The 19628-nt window shown below is 44.1% G+C and overlaps 1 protein-coding gene across 9 annotated transcripts in view; it reads left to right on the top strand.

The window, feature by feature from the left end:
• Positions 1-12254, top strand: part of LOC139391229 (UDP-N-acetylglucosamine--peptide N-acetylglucosaminyltransferase 110 kDa subunit-like) — a 33496-nt gene extending 21242 nt beyond the window's left edge. For 8 of the 9 annotated variants that reach the window (XM_071138862.1, XM_071138863.1, XM_071138861.1 and 5 more), the window contains 6 exons: positions 5406-5522; positions 6186-6356; positions 7035-7187; positions 9630-9882; positions 10180-10303; positions 10804-12253. In XM_071138862.1, coding sequence (XP_070994963.1) covers positions 5406-5522; positions 6186-6356; positions 7035-7187; positions 9630-9882; positions 10180-10303; positions 10804-10984 — 999 coding nt within the window. In that variant the 3' untranslated portion in view covers positions 10985-12253. Of the gene's footprint in view, positions 1-5405; positions 5523-6185; positions 6357-7034; positions 7188-9629; positions 9883-10179; positions 10304-10803 lie in introns of all 9 variants that reach the window. The other variant, XM_071138864.1, reaches the window with a different exon arrangement.
• The last annotated feature ends 7374 nt before the right edge of the window (positions 12255-19628 follow it).

Below are 19628 nucleotides of genomic sequence, written 5' to 3'. Positions count from 1 at the left end.
CTGTTTTGTCCTGTTGCAATCAGGGAATCCTGGAGGGACTGTTTTGTCCTGTTGCAATCAGGGAATCCTGGAGGGACTGTTTTGTCCTGTTGCAATCAGGGAATCCTGGAGGGACTGTGTTGTCCTGTTGCAATCAGGGAATCCTGGAGGGACTGTGTTGTCCTCTTGCCATGTTTCCTGTGAATGAATGAATTTTATTTTCGTGTCAAATCGCCAGTTGGCAACACATCCCTTGGGTTTAGTTGTCGCACAAACATTACAATAATTCACTATGATAATTACAATTATTCTTCTTGTGTTCTATGCATTGCACATTGCATAGAATGGGGGGGGTTTATGCATAGTAAATTACTTCCCTAGAGCAATAAAATAATATGCATATATACATTTTAATTTTTTTCTGTATATGTTTTTCTGAGTCAAAGGTCAAGTTTCAGCATCAAGGATATCACTGCAGTGAATTTACATATAAAGGTGTAGTAATTGGTCGAGAGCAAGCAGCCTGGCTCAATACTAGGCCCTTTATTATACACTATTTACGTTTAATAATGTTGGTTTGTACCTTTTTATTAATACATGGGACTGTGCTGGTTTGTTATTCCCCTACAGAGCAGCAGACCATTTAAAACCTCTTAGATGTAAGGTCCCCTGTTTTGGGGACCAAAGTGCTCCTGTTACCGGTTCCGACCGTCAATGTTGCTTAAATCGATCTGTGGACGCCGTGGATCAGAATGGCCTGCATTGAACGATAGCCCTGTTTCCCACGGACAGTTTGTTTGTTTTATTTTTAATTTTTAAATGAGCCTGTGACGTAGGATGTGAAATCTGAAACCACTTGAAGCTGGGATGTCCTTCCTACCATTTCATTCGCTCTTCCGACTGTCCATTAACTCAACCCTACATCGCAGCCACTGACAAAGCACATTCCTGTAATCGTTACGTCGTAGCGCATTCATGTAAAATAATGAATAGAATAAAACACTTTCTGTTTATCATAGACGGAGAAGATGAATATGAGATTAATGGCGGGTTCAGGAAGCCAAGCTAGAGCCCTGAGACGTTCGCAGCGATGGGGGCAGACGTTTTGATCAAGAGAGACCATTGTGCATATTTTCATTTCTCTCTAACACTAAACATACAAATATGTACTTTACAGTTATAAGGAAGGCAAAATTGTATAATTAGTCATTTTTATAATGCTTTATTTAGAAAGCATATGTCATTTCAAACCTTATTCATACATTATTGTTGAATAGGAAATGCATCATAAAATGTTTCATATTTGTAACTTTGTGCTTGTCTTCAAGTGAATACTCCTCAACAATTTATAGTTATTTTTATCAGAAAGTATGCAGCATTAATTGTTATTGTTTATGGCCTTATGATAATGAATGACTTTGCGGCATTATGTAGATGACATTTAGCTGGTTAAAGACCTTCAGCTTGGCTTGGCCGATCTTAAATGAATGCTAAATGGTGATAAAACCAAGTTTGTTTTTCTCCAAGTCTCGTAGAATTGACCCTGAAGATCTGCGTATCTGCACATTGAAAAACCTAAGAACCGGTACATATTTTACAATCAGGAGAAATGTCTGTCTGTCTCCATTCCATGGAGTCTCACTGGCCTGTTATGAAATGTGTAATTAGATTCTTTAATTTGTTACATTGGTAGAGGAGCAGTATACCATGTCGCAAACACCCGCCTATAACTCATCACTGATAGTCAGACCAAGGTCCTTTTCCCAGATTTATTTTCATCGTAGTAAAAGAGGAGCCACCATTCTCAAAGGAGTCTATAGATAAAGGAGATTTGGCCTTTGATGGATTGTGCTGTAGCAAGAAGGGTCTCAACTTCATTCAGCTGCGCTCCAAACCTCCCCTTGGAAGTCAATGAGGAAATTGTCTAATTTCTATGTGTGTGTGTGTGTACATGTGTCCATACACGCACACATTATATATATTTTTGGGAGCACATTGGATTCACTGCAGAGCTCTTGAAAGAATGTCCGTGTAGTTGTGTTGTGATGAAACAGTCCCGATCGATAGAGTACGCCAAAGATGAAAGTTGGCATCACTCAGGGCTTTTGGCAAGTCTGGGTTGCATGCATAGAGCTGGTGAGTGTAAGATTGAGAGGGGAAACAAAGGATTTGTTCAAATGCATCTTATATCCTGAAAACTTGCCGTACTATGCATTTGTCTAAAATGGGAGGGATTTCTCAGGGTTGGGTATGTAGAGCAAGACATCATCCGCGTAGAACGAAATCTTGTGCTGAAGGCCGCCTGCAGAAACACCCATAATACTTGGATTGCGCCTTATCATTGTGCCCAACAAATAGAGCAGGGGCGACAGTGAGCATCCTTGCCTTGTGCCACGTCCCAAAGGGAATCTATCAGAATTCAGACCGTTAGTACTCACCATGGCATTTGGGTGAGAATATAAGGACTTAATCCATTTAATAAAGTTTGGGCCCATATTGAACTTTTCTAAGACTGAGAACAGTTCCACTCCGTCCTGTCCCAACACCTTCTCAACATCCAGTGACGACAGTGGTCTTCTGTGCGTTTTACTTGATCTATAATCTAAAAAAAGATGGTGAATGAAGAGTAAATGTTTCTAATAAATATAGTTTGATCCGCTTTTATTACTTTGGGAGGAAGTGTTTTCGTCTTTTGCCGAGCAATTTGGTAGTTATTTTATAGTCAGAATGGGCCGGAAGGACGTGCAGGATAGAGGGTCCTTGTCTTTTATAGCAACGCTGTAATGAGGGCTGTGGACATAGTCTGGGAGAGCTCCTGTTTTTAACAACACTAATAGTCTGGGAGAGCTCCTGTTTTTGCAACAAAAAAAAATCATCCTGCATGAAAATAGGGCTAAGCTGGGGCCCAAAAGCTTTGTAGAACTCTCTGGGGAAATCCATCTGGGCCTGGGGACTTGTTAGGTGGCATGGAGATGATTGCTTCGATGATCTCAGGAGTGAAAGGGGAGTTGAGCTCTTGGTGGGTCTCTGATAGTTTTGGTTGCGAGTATCCCTCTAGGAAGGAATGGAATTCTGCATCTGTATGTGTTCTCTCAGAAGTATATAATTTGCAGTACAAATCATGGAAAGTTAAATGCATTTTATTTGGATCGTATGTGAACTCGTCATCTGCTGTTCAGATGGCGATGATTGTACGCTCTGACTGCTCTTTTTAAATTGGCAAGCAGTCTGCTAGGCCTATTGCTATACTCATGTTTTTTCTGTTTTAGTACATCTCCTGAGTATAGTCCAAGTTTAGTTTAGCTTTGGCTACTTTAAGTTGACTCCAGGAGGTGCTGCCTGGGGATTATTTATGTACTTTTTCACTGTGTTCCAACTCCCTGAAGATCTAATCTGTGTGCGTTCATTGCCTTGTTCTTAGAGGAAGCATATGCAATTAGATGACCTCTTAAGTGTGGCTTTGGCAGCGTCCCACATTGTCCGGAGAAATGGGAGAGACGTTGTTTGTAGTTGTCTATCCATGTAGTAACCGATGTATGGAATGCTTCGTTTGATAACATGGAGCTGTTGAATTTCCAGCTCTTTGACCTCAGGATGTTTTTAGAGGTCGGGGCAGACAAAGACATGATCTGAAAGTGCTGTGTGTCCGATTTTGTAGAAGTGGCAGACTTTATGGAAACCTCTCTATACGAGAGTAGGTGTTATGGACATTGAAGTAGTATGTATAGTCCATGGATTAGCTATTAGTCTCTCTCCAGATATTTATCATACCCATCTCTTTAAGAGTTCCACAGTATTGAGCTCATGGCGAGGATCTCCTTCCAGAGAGACATCAGGGATTGTCAGGGATTTACTCTGTTTCACAGAAACATGGCCCTCTCGGGATATACTGTCCCAATCCATACTGCCATCTGTGTTCTCAGTACATTGCGCAGACAGGAATAAAGAACTCTCCGGGAAGAAGAAAGATGGTGGTGTATGTTTCATGATTAACTACTCATGGTGTGATTGTGACAACGTACAGAAACTCAAGTCCTTTTGTTAACCCGACCGAAAATACCTCACAATCAAATGCCGACTGTATTTCCTTCCAAGGGAAATTTCTTGTATCATCCCCCTAAAGCCGATACCACGACGGCCCTTAAGGAATCACACTAGACTTTATGCAAACTGGAAACCACATATCCTGAGGCTGCATTTATTGTAGCTGAGGTTTTTAACAAAGCAAATTTGAGGGAAACGCTTCTGAAATTCTACCAACATGTTAGTACTGTAGTACGGCAAATCTGATCACAACTCTGTTTTGCTCCACCCTTCCTATGGGCAGAAACTCAAACAGGAAGTACCTGTGCTAAGGTCTATTCAACGCTGGCCTGACCAATCGGAATCCATGCTTTAAGATTGTTTTGCACATGCGGACTGATGTGATCCGGGTAGCTTCTGAGAATACCATTGACAAATGCACAGATACGGTGTCTTGGTTAATCAGGAAGTGTATAGGAGATGTTGTACCCGCTGTGACTATTAAAACCTACTCAAACCAGAAACTGTGGATAGATGGCAGCATTTGTGCAAAACTGAAAGTGCGAACCTCTGCATTTAACCATGGCAAGGTGGTTCCCAGACTGGGAATATGGCTGAATACAGCCTGTAGTTATTCCCTCCATATCAAATATCAAATCAAACAGGCAAAACATCAGTACAGAGACAGTGGAGACAGCTACACCTGCAATTACATCTGCTAAATATGTGACCAATAGAATTAGATTTACTACTAAATGTTTGACATCAGATATCTTCTGGCTTTCAGCCAGACGTCTAGTGAGCTCTGGATGGGTTATCTGTACAGCTGCCATTTTTCCTCCCCTTGTGCTTCCTCATAGTTTTTTCTTCTCCCCTCTGCTTCAGGTGAACATGCTGCTCTTCCTTCTGAAAAAAGCATGCATCACAACTTTGTTCATTTGCACAATTTCTCTCATTCACTTAAGCGTGTAAATGTCCACACTCACTGACAATGGCATTCGGTAGCTACTAGCTCTGCTTGTGTAACTTTGAACTGGATTTGGCTGTGCAAAAAGTTTGTTCGTTTTCCTTCAGCTAACGATGGCTATGTGACTTCGCTATTAGTTTGTGCTAATTTTGTTAGCATTCCGGTGATGGAGGCCCAATGGGCTTTTCTTGCGTTGTCAATGCTCTCTTGTGTGCTATGGCGGTAATTATTATTCCCAGGGCACCCTTGAAAATGAGACCCTGGTCTCAATGGGTTTCCCCTTCTTACGGAAAGCTTACATAAAAATAAACTGACATCTGAAAGGAAAAAAGGTGTGCTTTGATGAATGAAAAATAATGCTTTTAGGTCTTCAACCCCGACTTCACATGCAGTTCACCTCTTCACCTCCCAGTATTCTTTTTATTTTCTTCAACAGAAAAAGGCGGTGATTGACTTCAAGTCAAACGGCCACATCTTTGACAACCGCATCGTTCTGAATGGTATCGACCTCAAGGCCTTCCTGGACAGCCTGCCTGACGTTAAGGTGGTCAAGGTGAGACGGTGACATGGTGAATAGCCCTAACCCTTCCTGAACAAGCCTGTCTGACGTCAAGGTGAGACAGTGACATAGTGAATAGCCCTAACCCTTCCTGAACAAGCCTGTCAGACGTCAAGGTGACATGGTGAATAGCCCTAACCCTTCCTGAACAAGCCTGTCTGACGTCAAGGTGAGACGGTGACATAGTGAATAGCCCTAACCCTTCCTGAACAAGCCTGTCTGACGTCAAGGTGAGACGGTGACATAGTGAATAGGCCTAACCCTTCCTGAACAAGCCTGTCAGACGTCAAGGTGAGACGGTGACATGGTGAATAGCCCTAACCCTTCCTGAACAAGCCTGTCTGACGTCAAGGTGACATAGGGAATAGCCCTAACCCTTCCTGAACAAGCCTGTCTGACGTCAAGGTGAGACAGTGACATGGTGAATGTTCTGTGAACATATTTATATTGGGCTATGAACTATTGGGCTATGAACTATTGGAAAGGTAGTTCGTAGTCCAATGTCATTCATAGTCATTGTCTGTTCCTTGTTGTGTCCTTTAAATTTGAACAGTGAAAACCTGCCCTTATCCTCCAGAAAGTATGATGCAAATGCTTTGTGGATCACTGACTCCTTCCTTCCTTCCTTCCTTCCTTCCTTCCTTCCTTCCTGTCCAGATGAAGTGTTCCATTGAGGAGAGTGGCGCAGCAGAAACCAACGGGGCTCTGTCCATGCCTGTCATCCCCATGAACACAGCAGCTGAGGCCATCATCAACATGATCAACCAGGGACAGATACAGGTCACCATCAACGGATTCACCGTCAGCAATGGACTGGCCACCACACAGGTACTGGAGGGAGGCACACGCGCACGCACACACACACACACACAGGAAATGGATAAGAGTGAGTGCCATGCTGTTATTTTGCTGTTTGTAGTGAAGCAGTGAGGTCCCTGTGTGGTTGACCTTTGATCCCAGCCATGTGACATGACGAGGTTCTGTAGTGTTACATCTCATGTATACTGTGTGTTTTCAGATACTTCCAGGGGAGGAGGTTGTAGTATCAGGGTCTGTAGTGTTACATCTCATGTATACTGTGTTTTCAGATACTTCCAGGGGAGGAGGTTGTAGTATCAGGGTCTGTAGTGTTACATCATGTATACTGTGTTTTCAGATACTTCCAGGGGAGGAGGTTGTAGTATCAGGGTCTGTAGTGTTACATCTCATGTATACTGTGTTTTCAGATACTTCCAGGGGAGGAGGTTGTAGTATCAGGGTCTGTATCCCTCCAGGTATGATACAAAGACTGGCTAGTACTGGATAAAGACATTGGGTCACTTGCATGTCTACTTTTGGGTCTTTTGGGGAATTTGACACCTGGGAAAGCGGTTCCAGTACTGTAGTGAACAGGGGTCAGAACAGGGGTGTAAGGTTAACACGGTCACTATGCACTGGCCTCTCCTCTGCCCCCGTCTATCTCTCTGCTCATAATAAATCTCTCCATCATAACCTCCTCCATCTCAGCTCAACAACAAGGCGGCTACAGGAGAGGAGGTTCCTCGTACCATCGTGGTGACAACCCGCTCCCAGTACGGCCTGCCTGAAGACTCCATCGTCTACTGCAACTTCAACCAGCTCTACAAGATCGACCCTCCCACCCTGCAGATGTGGGCCAATGTAAGCATCATGCTAGGAACCCCTTTCTCCTGTTGTCTGAGATGTTAATGTTGCTTCAGGAATACCCCGTTTCCTGACTCAGGGTGTCTGAAATGGCACCCTCGTTCCTATGTGACGGGGCACTAGCTTTGACCAGGCCCTATGCCCTGGTCAACAGTAGTGTACTATATAGGGGCCCTGGTCAACAGTAGTGTACTATATAGGGGCCCTGGTCAACAGTAGTGTACTATATAGGGGCCCTGGTCAACAGTAGTGTACTATATAAGGGGCCCTGGTCAACAGTAGTGCACTATATAGGGGCCCTGGTCAACAGTAGTGTACTATATAGGGGCCCTGGTCAACAGTAGTGTACTATATAGGGGCCCTGGTCAACAGTAGTGTACTATATAGGGGCCCTGGTCAACAGTAGTGTACTATATAGGGGCCCTGGTCAACAGTAGTGTACTATATAGGGGCCCTGGTCAACAGTAGTGTACTATATAGGGGCCCTGGTCAACAGTAGTGTACTATATAGGGGCCCTGGTCAACAGTAGTGTACAATATAGGGGCCCTGGTCAACAGTAGGGTACTATATGGGGGCCCTGGTCAACAGTAGTGTACTATATAGGGGCCCTGGTCAACAGTAGTGTACTATATAGGGGCCCTGGTCAACAGTAGTGTACTATATAGGGGCCCTGGTCAACAGTAGTGTACTATATAGGGGCCCTGGTCAACAGTAGTGTACTATATAGGGGCCCTGGTCAACAGTAGTGTACAATATAGGGGCCCTGGTCAACAGTAGGGTACTATATGGGGGCCCTGGTCAACAGTAGTGTACTATATAGGGGCCCTGGTCAACAGTAGTGGTACTATATAGGGGCCCTGGTCAACAGTAGTGGTACTATATAGGGGCCCTGGTCAACAGTAGTGGTACTATATAGGGGCTCTGGTCAACAGTAGTGGTACTATATAGGGGCTCTGGTCAACAGTAGTGTACTATATAGGGGCCCTGGTCAACAGTAGTGTACTATATAGGGGCCCTGGTCAACAGTAGTGTACTATATAGGGGCCCTGGTCAACAGTAGTGTACTATATAGGGGCCCTGGTCAACAGTAGTGTACTATATAGGGGCCCTGGTCAACAGTAGTGTACTATATAGGGGCCCTGGTCAACAGTAGTGTACTATATAGGGGCCCTGGTCAACAGTAGTGTACTATATAGGGGCCCTGGTCAACAGTAGTGTACTATATAGGGGCCCTGGTCAACAGTAGTGTACAATATAGGGGCCCTGGTCAACAGTAGGGTACTATATGGGGGCCCTGGTCAACAGTAGTGTACTATATAGGGGCCCTGGTCAACAGTAGTGTACTATATAGGGGCTCTGGTCAACAGTAGTGTACTATATAGGGGCTCTGGTCATCAGTAGTGTACTATATAGGGGCCCTGGTCAACAGTAGTGGTACTATATAGGGGCTCTGGTCAACAGTAGTGGTACTATATAGGGGCTCTGGTCAACAGTAGTGGTACTATATAGGGGCTCTGGTCAACAGTAGTGTACTATATAGGGGCCCTGGTCAACAGTAGTGTACTATATAGTGGCCCTGGTCAACAGTAGTGTACTATATAGGGGCCCTGGTCAACAGTAGTGCACTATATAGGGGCCCTGGTCAACAGTAGTGTACTATATAGGGGCCCTGGTCAACAGTAGTGTACTATATAGGGGTTCTGGTCAACAGTAGTGTACTATATAGGGGTTCTGGTCAACAGTAGTGTACTATATAGGGGCTCTGGTCAACAGTAGTGTACTATATAGGGGCCCTGGTCAACAGTAGTGTACTATATAGGGGCTCTGGTCAACAGTAGTGTACTATATAGGGGCTCTGGTCAACAGTAGTGCACTATATAGGGGCTCTGGTCAACAGTAGTGCACTATATAGGGGCCCTGGTCAACAGTAGTGCACTATATAGGGGCCCTGGTCAACAGTAGTGTACTATATAGGGGCCCTGGTCAACAGTAGTGCACTATATAGGGGCCCTGGTCAACAGTAGTGTACTATATAGGGGCTCTGGTCAACAGTAGTGTACTATATAGGGGCTCTGGTCAACAGAAGTGCTCTATATAGGGGCCCTGGTCAACAGTAGTGCACTATATAGGGGCTCTGGTCAACAGTAGTGTACTATATAGGGGCCCTGGTCAACAGAAGTGCTCTATATAGGGGCTCTGGTCAACAGTAGTGTACTATATAGGGGCTCTGGTCAACAGTAGTGTACTATATAGAGGCCCTGGTCAACAGTAGTGCACTATATATAGGGGCTCTGGTCAACAGTAGTGCACTATATATAGGGGCTCTGGTCAACAGTAGTGCACTATATATAGGGGCTCTGGTCAACAGTAGTGCCATTTAAATTCCGTTTCAGACACACAGCACCTCTTACTGACCTCGTCTCCGGTCTCTCCTGTAGATCCTGAAGCGTGTTCCCAACAGTATTCTGTGGTTGCTGCGTTTCCCTGCGGTGGGCGAGCCCAACATCCAGCAGTACGCCCAGAACTTCGGCCTGCCCGGCTCCCGCATCATCTTCTCTCCCGTGGCGCCCAAGGAGGAGCACGTGAGACGGGGCCAGCTGGCCGACGTGTGTCTGGACACGCCCCTCTGTAACGGACACACCACCGGCATGGACGTCCTCTGGGCCGGGACACCCATGGTTACCATGCCAGGTGAGACAGTGTATGATCGCAGAGACGTCTCCTCCTGAAGTGTTCACTACTCTCCATAAATTAGAACGTCTTGACTTCGGTTAGAGGGGGTTTCTATGTCCCAGTTATTTCCTGTTCTAATGCATTAAGGGAACTACGGAGAAAGGGGAGAGATAATTGGGATGCACGGTTCCGTGTGTTGTAATAGCAGTGGTGTGTGAACGACAAGTCGGTCTTTAAATGTGCCGTGTGTTGTAATAGCAGTGGTGTGTGTGTGAACGACAAGTCGATCTTTAAATGTGCCGTGTGACCATACAGGTGAGACCCTGGCGTCGCGCGTGGCAGCCTCTCAGCTACAGTGTCTGGGCTGTCCCGAGCTCATCGCCCACACCAGACAGGAATATGAGGACGTGGCTGTCAAACTGGGCTGTGACATGGAATAGTAAGGACCTCTGACCAACACACACTCCAGCTAGCTCTCTCTAAATCTCCCCCTCTTCTCACACTCCATCTGTCTCTCCATCTCTTCTGTGGTTGAGCATCTCTCCCTCTTCTCACCATTGTTGTAACTGACCCGGTTCTCACCATTGTTGTAACTGACTCGGTTCTCACCATTGCTGTAACTGACTCGGTTCTCACCATTGCTGTAACTGACCCGGTTCTCACCATTGCTGTAACTGACCCGGTTCTCACCATTGCTGTAACTGACCCGGTTCTCACCATTGCTGTAACTGACCCGGTTCTCACCATTGCTGTAACTGACCCGGTTCTCACCATTGCTGTAACTGACCCGGTTCTCACCATTGTTGTAACTGACCCGGTTCTCACCATTGCTGTAACTGACTCGGTTCTCACCATTGCTGTAACTGACCCGGTTCTCACCATTGCTGTAACTGACCCGGTTCTCACCATTGCTGTAACCTACCCGGTTCTCCCCCCCAGTCTGAAGATGATCCGGTCCCGTGTGTGGAAGCAGCGCATCTGCAGCCCTCTGTTCAACACCAAGCAGTACACTATGGATCTGGAGAAGCTCTACCTGCAGATGTGGGAGCGTCACGCCGGCGGCGGCAAGCCAGACCACCTGGTCAAACTGCAGCCCGTCGAGAGCAGCGAGAGCGCCTGAAGTCCCGGACTCGGGGTACGTCCCAAATGGCACCTTATTCAGTACACTGCTTGTGACCAGGACCTAAAGAGGACTTGGACAAAGGTAGTGCACTACAAAAAAGGAACAGGGTGCTATATGGGATGCAGCCCCCGACCAGATGTCCCCCCCCCCCCCACCCTGACCTCTAACCTCACCACCTGACCCTGTCCAACTCCAGCCCCTCCAGAGCAGTGGAAGAGTCTGGGCTGGAACTCTGACCCCCACTCGCCCTTCACTCTACCCATCCTGCCCAAAGCTTCGCGCCCATCTGCTCTTCTTTAGCACCTTTCAACCCCGCATCCCCTCCCCTGTGACTTGGACTCTTCTCTGTTGTAGAGCCTACAGGTGTGTCCACCGTGTCGTCACCTCATCCCACCTTCCCCCTCCTCCACTCTAGTCATATCCCATCCATCTCTGTTTCCCTGAGCCAGACTGAGCCTGAAGCACTTTGCTCTTCACCTGAGACTCTTCCCCAAACCACATCTTCCATACAGGGTAGGAGAGGACGAGGAGGAACACTCCCCCTCTCCATCCCGCCCTCCATCCAGCGCCTGGAAGAGACTCCCGTGGCCTTTTCTCTTCTTCTCTCTGTGTGTATATGGGACTTGTTACACAAGTCTGCATCAATGTTTTTCCATGTTAATATAATAATTGAATGTGGAGACTGTTGCACCGCAGTCTGAACATCTAGTAACTCCGGTCTAAAAACGGTGAATCCGCTTAAACATGTTTCAACATTTTGTTTTTAGTCTTGCGGCTGCTCTTGGTTTTTCTCCTCTTAGGCTATTGGTTATTCAGGATGAGAGTAGATGTCGGTGTTTATTATCACATTTCAGAGAGAAAGATCATAACCACTCCCTCCCCCCCACCACCACCACCACCAAATGCCAACTTTAAGGATTTTGTCATGTTTCAATGTAAGAAAACAAAAAAATGACTCTCAATTGCTTTGTCCTCTTGTTCGATGTCACTCACCATGCTGGTTAAGACCAAACTGTATGGATAAACTGGACAGACGGGAGGTTCTTGTCAGTATGACCCATTTGTTTCACCCGTAGTTATGCCCACCTTTCCCTACATAATGATTGATTTTATCACTCCAACCAGGAATGGCCTACAAAGTATTTTCTAAGCAGTTTTAGTTTTGTACTTGTTTTTCTGTGAACTGTTTTACTGAAGCTTTGTCTGGTATGCTGCAAGGCTCGGACTCCATTTCTGTTCAAATAAAGAAAAATATGGTAAACCTCTTGGAATGTGTGATAGTTTTGCTGCTTTAATCAGGGTAGTGTATGGGCACGTTCCCCCAATACTGCTTCCACCTTACAAATATGTTTTTCTCAATTTGGTATAACATTTTTTTTTAAACCATGTAGATTTTCAAAATGTATACACAAGACACAGAACTGTTGCTGTAAATGTTCAGAATGGTGTACACAAGACAACTGTTGCTATGTCTGCTACTGTTCTCTCCACCTCCACTGATATGTCTGCTACTGTTCTCTCCACCTCCACTGATATGTCTGCTACTGTTCTCCACCTCCACTGATATGTCTGCTACTGTTCTTTCCACCGCCACTGATATGTCTGCTACTGTTCTCTCCACCTCCACTGATATGTCTGCTACTGTTCTCTCCACCTCCACTGATATGTCTGCTACTGTTCTCCACCTCCACTGATATGTCTGCTACTGTTCTTTCCACCGCCACTGATATGTCTGCTACTGTTCTCTCCACCTCCACTGATATGTCTGCTACTGTTCTCTCCACCTCCACTGATATGTCTGCTACTGTTCTCTCCACCTCCACTGATATGTCTGCTACTGTTCTTTCCACCTCCACTGATATGTCTGCTACTGTTCTCTCCACCTCCACTGATATGTCTGCTACTGTTCTTTCCACCTCCACTGATATGTCTGCTACTGTTCTCTCCACCTCCACTGATATGTCTGCTACTGTTCTTTCCACCTCCACTGATATGTCTGCTACTGTTCTTTCCACCTCCACTGATATGTCTGCTACTGTTCTTTCCACCTCCACTGATATGTCTGCTACTGTTCTCTCCACCTCCACTGATATGTCTGCTACTGTTCTCTCCACCTCCACTGATATGTCTGCTACTGTTCTTTCCACCGCCACTGATATGTCTGCTACTGTTCTCTCCACCTCCACTGATATGTCTGCTACTGTTCTCTCCACCTCCACTGATATGTCTGCTACTGTTCTCTCCACCTCCACTGATATGTCTGCTACTGTTCTCTCCACCTCCACTGATATGTCTGCTACTGTTCTTTCCACCTCCACTGATATGTCTGCTACTGTTCTCTCCACCTCCACTGATATGTCTGCTACTGTTCTTTCCACCTCCACTGATATGTCTGCTACTGTTCTTTCCACCTCCACTGATATGTCTGCTACTGTTCTCTCCACCTCCACTGATATGTCTGCTACTGTTCTTTCCACCTCCACTGATATGTCTGCTACTGTTCTCTCCACCTCCACTGATATGTCTGCTACTGTTCTTTCCACCTCCACTGATATGTCTGCTACTGTTCTCTCCACCTCCACTGATATGTCTGCTACTGTTCTTTCCACCTCCACTGATATGTCTGCAGCAGCTGGTGTTCGTTCAGTAACATACACGTTCAGCAACTGTAGTCTAGACATTTTGAGCAGACTGGAAGTCGACAAATTCGGATGATTCTTGTCAGCCAGTAAAGTTCAAATTCATAAGGTGGAAATGTAGTAGTCAGAGATACTTTATAAATTACCTGCAGAGCATTTTCAAATATAATTTTCTCTAGGTTTATGTTGTCAGGACCGCAGTTTCTAAACCATACATGCACTGTCTCTGATATCTTCAACCTTCTCCGGAAGAGAGATGTATTTTTATTAACAATAATTAGTCAATACATCGGTACATTGGGAAACATATAGAGTATACAAAGGACAGTTGGGCTAGGAGGTACAATAACACATTACACAAACACCTTAAAGGATATACACATCATTTTAACAGTTTTTTTTTTTTTGTAAGAATATTTCATTGTCTTAAAATATTGAAATCAGGCATTTGCTTTTTGCAAACGCAAGCTTCTGCTCAGCCAGTTTTTAATCTGCAGAGTGTCTTTGCCTGCATGTTTGCCTTCCTGTGGTCTCACAAAAGTAGTCAATTTAATTCTCTGGCTTCTTTGTTGGATGTTCCTGCAGTCAGCATGCCAATTGCAGGCTCCCTCAACTTGAGACATCTGTCATTGTGTTGTGAAACACATGCACATTTTAGTGGCCTTCTATTGTCCCCAGCACAAGTTGCACCTGCGTAATAATCATGCTGTTTAATCAGCTTCTTGATATGCCAAACCTGTCTGGTGGATGATTTATCTTGGCAAAGGAGAAATGCTCATTAACAGGGATGTAAACACATTTGTGCACACGGAACATTTCTGGGATCTTTTATTCCAGCTCATGAAACACGGGACCAACTCTTTACATGTTGCATTTCTATTTTTGTTCAGTGTTGAAGCTGGGACCTAGAGACTGAAAAACAGCTTCTATCTCCAGGCCATCAGACTTAGTGGAATTATATTTCCTACAAACGTTTCATCTTAAATGTCGCCATAAGAAGAATTAAATGTGTCGTTTTATGCCAGCAGCATACCACCCTGCAGACCACCCTGCAGACCACCCTGCAGACCACCCTGCATACCACCCAGCATACCACCCTGCATACCACTGCTGGCTTGTTCTGAAGCTAAGCAGGGTTGGTCCTGGTCAGTCTCTGGATGGGTGACCAGATGCTGCTGGAAGTGGTGTTGGGGGGCCAGTAGGAGGCACTCTTTCCTCTGGTCTAAAAAAATATCCCAATGCCCCAGGGCAGTGATTGGGGACACTGCCCTGTGTAGGGTGCCGTCTTTCGGATGGGATGTTAAACGGGTGTCCTGACTCTCTGAGGTCATTAAAGATCCCATGGCACTTATCGTAAGAGTAGGGGTGTTAACCCCGGTGTCCTGGCTAAATTCCCAATCTGGCACTCAAACCATCACGGTCAACTAATAATCCCCAGTTTACAATACACTCATCCCCCTCTTCTCGCCTGTAACTATTCCCCAGGTCGTTGCTGCAAATGAGGTGTTCTCAGTCAATTTACCTGGTAAAATACAGATAAATAAATGAGTCACCTCTTGCCAGCCTGTGCCCAGTACCCTGCCACATAGAGACTGCTGTTTTACATACATAGTCATAGTCACTGGTCACTTTAATATTTACATACAGTTTTACTCACTTCATATGTATATACTGTATTCTTGTCAAGGCTCATCCTATGTAACTACTGCTGTACACACCTTTTCTATTCATATACTGTCTATACACACCCTCATATATATATATAAATATATATATGAGATGTGATTTTATCCACTTGTGTGAAACGGTAACAGGTGGGAATTATTTGCCAAATGAGCATCATTGGAGCAAGTCTGAACTCAAAAGGAAGAAGCTCAATTAGATTTCCTTGACTCCTGGCATCCTCTCTTCTTGCCTCCTCCTCAAAACCTATTGGAGGAGAAGTTAAGAGGGAAGGGACCTCTGACGTTGTCATCCAATGGGTTTTTGAGAAGGAGGCGAGGAAATAAGACACGAGGAGTCAAGGAAACACAATTGAGATTCTCATATTGATATACTTCTTTCAAATACTATACCTTGTGTCCGACCTCTATTTAAACAACAACTGGTGTTGAATAGTCAGGTAGAAACTCTCATGTGAAACAGCCAAAATCACAAAGAACAAATAAAACTTCCATTTAGATCTTAAAGGGCAACTCTACCACTTTTCAACCCAATGCCCCAGGGTAGTGATTGGGGACACTGCCCTGTGTAGGGTGCCGTCTTTCGGATGGGACGATGCATTATCTCCAGTACAATAACAGTTTCTACATATGTTAAGAAAAGAGGTAAGCAGCAATGTTGAATGACCAACATCTTCCAAAGATGCTCTAAGTGTAAGCAGAGAGAATCTGCAATAAATGGGCAACAGCTCTTGCTTTTTTTCATTCAACCTTTTATTTATATAGCTTATTCTCATTGAGATAATCTATTTAGGCCAAGAAAAGAAACAGAACATGTCCTAAACAGAAATGAACTCGCATATCCAGAGTAGGGTTGTAAAAGATTTGATGAAAATATGTGACCGCAGGTAAACTGTAGAAAAAGAAAACAACAAGAAATGTATTGTATAGAAAATACATGTTTATCTGTCATGTCACGTGTAGGTGGGGTTACTGCTCGACTACATTGCAGAAGCCAGATCTTACAACGCATGGATAGGTTGGAGGAGGCCGGTGGCACCTTAATTGGGGAAGACGGGCTCATGCTATTGGCTGGAGTGGAATCAGTGGAATGGTATCAAATACATCAAACATATGGTTTCCATGGTTTCCATGTGTTTGATGCCATTCCATTTGCGCCGTTCCAGACATGATTATGAGCCGAACACACAAGCCAACACTTCCTGTTTTTCCACTTCGTTCGTCGTTCAACACCGTTTCCATTTAATTGAACATTCCACTATGTTTTTTTTGTACTGAACACAGCCCGGACAGCAGCACCTAGATCCTCTATCCCCCAATGAAATATCGACCTATCAGCAAGGCTGGTAATTATTTTAAAATACTTACTGCACGAATGTGGAATTATATTTCCTACAAACGTTTCATCTTAAATGTCGCCATAAAAAGAATATAATGCGTCATTTTAAATAACTTGAGACTACAATTGTATTAAAACATATACTCAGTCACGATTAGCTTGATTTAGTTACACATTTTAGATGTGGACAGTTCAGGGATATTTTCTTCCCCCCCTTGATGAGATAAGATACTGTGTTAATGGATTACATCAATTAGAAATGAAACAGTAGGTACAGTGCCTTCGGAAAGTATTCAGAACCGTTAACTTTTTCCACATTTTATTACGTTACATTTTATTACGTTACATGGATTAAATATAAAATATTCCTCAGAAATCTACACAGAATACCCCATAAAGACAAAGCTAAAACAGGTTTTTAGATGTTTTATTTGCAAATGTATATCAAACACAAAACAGAAATATCTTATTTACGTAAGTATTCAGAACCTGTGCTATGAGACTCCAAATTGAGCTCAGATGCATTCTGTTTCCATTGATTATCCTTGAGATGTTTCTACAACTTGATTGGTGTCCACCAGTGGTAAATTCAATTGATTGGACATGATTTGTAAGGGCTAAACACGTGTCTATATAAGGTCCCACAGTTGACAGTGCATCATTCTTAATTGGAAGAAGTTTGGAACCACCAAGACACTTCCTAGAGCTGGCCGCCCGGCCAAACTGAGCAAGAAGGGCATTGGTCAGGGAGGTGACCAATAAACTGATGGTCACTCTCACAGAGCTCTAGAGTTCCTCTGTGGAGATGGGGGAACCTTCCAGAAGGACAACCATCTCTGCAGCACTCCACCAATCTGGCCTTTATGGTAGAGTGGCCAGACGGAAGCCACTCCTCAGTAAAAGACACATGACAGCCCAATTCATGCTGTGGGGATGTTTTTCAGTGGCAGGTACTGGGAGACTAGACAAGATCAACGCAAAGATGAACAGAGCAAAGTACAGAGAGATCCTTGATGAAAACCTGCTCCAGAGCGCTCAGGACCTCAGACTGGGGTGAAGGTTCACCTTCCAACAGGACAATGACCCTAAGCACACAGCCAAGACAATGCAGGAGTGGCTTCGGGACAAGTCTCTGAATGTCCTTGAATGGCCCAGCCAGAGTCCGGACTTGAACCTGATCGAAAATCTCTGGAGAGACCTGAAAATAGCTGTGCAGCAGCGCTCCCCTTCCAACCTGACAGAGCTTGAGAGGATATGCATAGAAGAATGGGAGAAACTCCCCAAATACAAGTGTGCCAAGCCTGTAGTGTCCTATCCAAGAAGACTCGAGGCTGTAATCGCTGCCAAAAGTGCTTCAACAAATTATTGCGTAAAGGATATGAATACTTATGTCCTTTTTTTTAATACATTTGCAAACATTTCAAAAACACTTTTTAGCTTTGTCATTATGGGGTATTGTGATGTCATTATGGGGTATTGTGATGTCATTATGGGGTATTGTGATGTCATTATGGGGTATTGTGATGTCATTATGGGGTATTGTGATGTCATTATGGGGTATTGTGTGTAGATTGATGAAGGGGAAAACATTATATAATTTATTATAGAATAAGGCTGTAACGTAACAAAATGTGTAAAAAGTGAAGGGGTCTGAATACTTTCCGAATGCACTGTACATCAACATGAATTTTTCATAAATAAAATATGTAGGGTAGATTTGTAAACGAGGAAATACTTTATTTCAGCACTATGGAATGAGTGTCAAATAATTACATATTTGCTTCGTCTGCTCAATGAGAAGATTTGATTTATACTGAAGATTTTATCCTGTAGAGGGAAAAAATGGTCTTGAAAGATTTTGGGAGAAAGTATGACTTAAAGTTAACATTGACATCAGCTTTAGGGAGCGGTAATACAGTAAACAATAATGGTTGTAACTGAGATTGGTTGTGCGAGTGATTTTAGCACATATAGATCATACAGTAGCCATCGATGGTTGCAATAGCCACTATATTTCTATCCGCAGGACAGAATATGTTGTTGACTTAGGTCTCTCTTTATGCAGTGTGGTGTTGTCTCTCTTGTTGTGATGTGTGTTTTGTCCTATATTTATATTGTATTTATTTATTTATTTAATCCCAGGCCCCAGTCCCCGCAGGAGGCCTTATGGTAGGCTGTCATTGTAAATGAGAATTTGTTCTTAACTGACTTGCCTAGTTAAATAAAGGTTAAATAAATAATAAACTACATTGTAATGTGCTATCACTCTTGTGAACAGTCGTTGTGTCTTTGACAATTTCCATGATCATTGAAAAATCTGCCACAATAGCTGCAACAATGGTCTTTCTCCCCTCTGTGAATCTTCACGTCTGCTCAAGGTCCTACTCAGAGTGAAGCATTTTCCACATTATTTGCACCAATATGATTTTTCCCTTGTGTGAACTCTCATATGCCTGCTTAAGGCTACACTCTCAGTATATCCTTTTCCACATGATTTGCATTGATATGGTTTTACACCTCTGTGAACCATCATATGATTGGACAGGGTTTTACTAAGGCTGAAGCACTTGCCACATTCTTGAAACCAATATGATTTCTCTCCTGTGTAACTTCTCATGTGATACAGTATGTAAGATTTACTTTCTCTGGGAAGCATTTCCTACATTCTTTGCACCCGTATGATTTCTCTCCTGTGTGACTCATATGTATTTTGAGAACACCACTCTTAGAGAAACATTTGTGACAAACATGACAAGTTTTTCTTCAGTGTGAGTTTGCAGATTATGTATCATTTTGTTTCTGTCCGTCCTGCCTCCAGCACTGGTATGGAACCTTTCTCCTTTCTTTGTCTGTTTTCTCTTTGATTTGAGTATCTTAGACCCTGACAGTAGTCCTCCACTCTCCACTTCATCATTGAAAGATTAGTGGAATCTGTGTGGGTAGCTGGACCGGTCTGATGACTGACAGTGAAGGTGAACAGG

The sequence above is a fragment of the Oncorhynchus clarkii genome, chromosome 31 (assembly GCF_045791955.1).
Source record: "Oncorhynchus clarkii lewisi isolate Uvic-CL-2024 chromosome 31, UVic_Ocla_1.0, whole genome shotgun sequence".
In the NCBI taxonomy this organism is placed as follows: Eukaryota; Metazoa; Chordata; class Actinopteri; order Salmoniformes; family Salmonidae; genus Oncorhynchus; species Oncorhynchus clarkii.
This window is presented reverse-complemented; position numbering and strand designations above follow the sequence as displayed.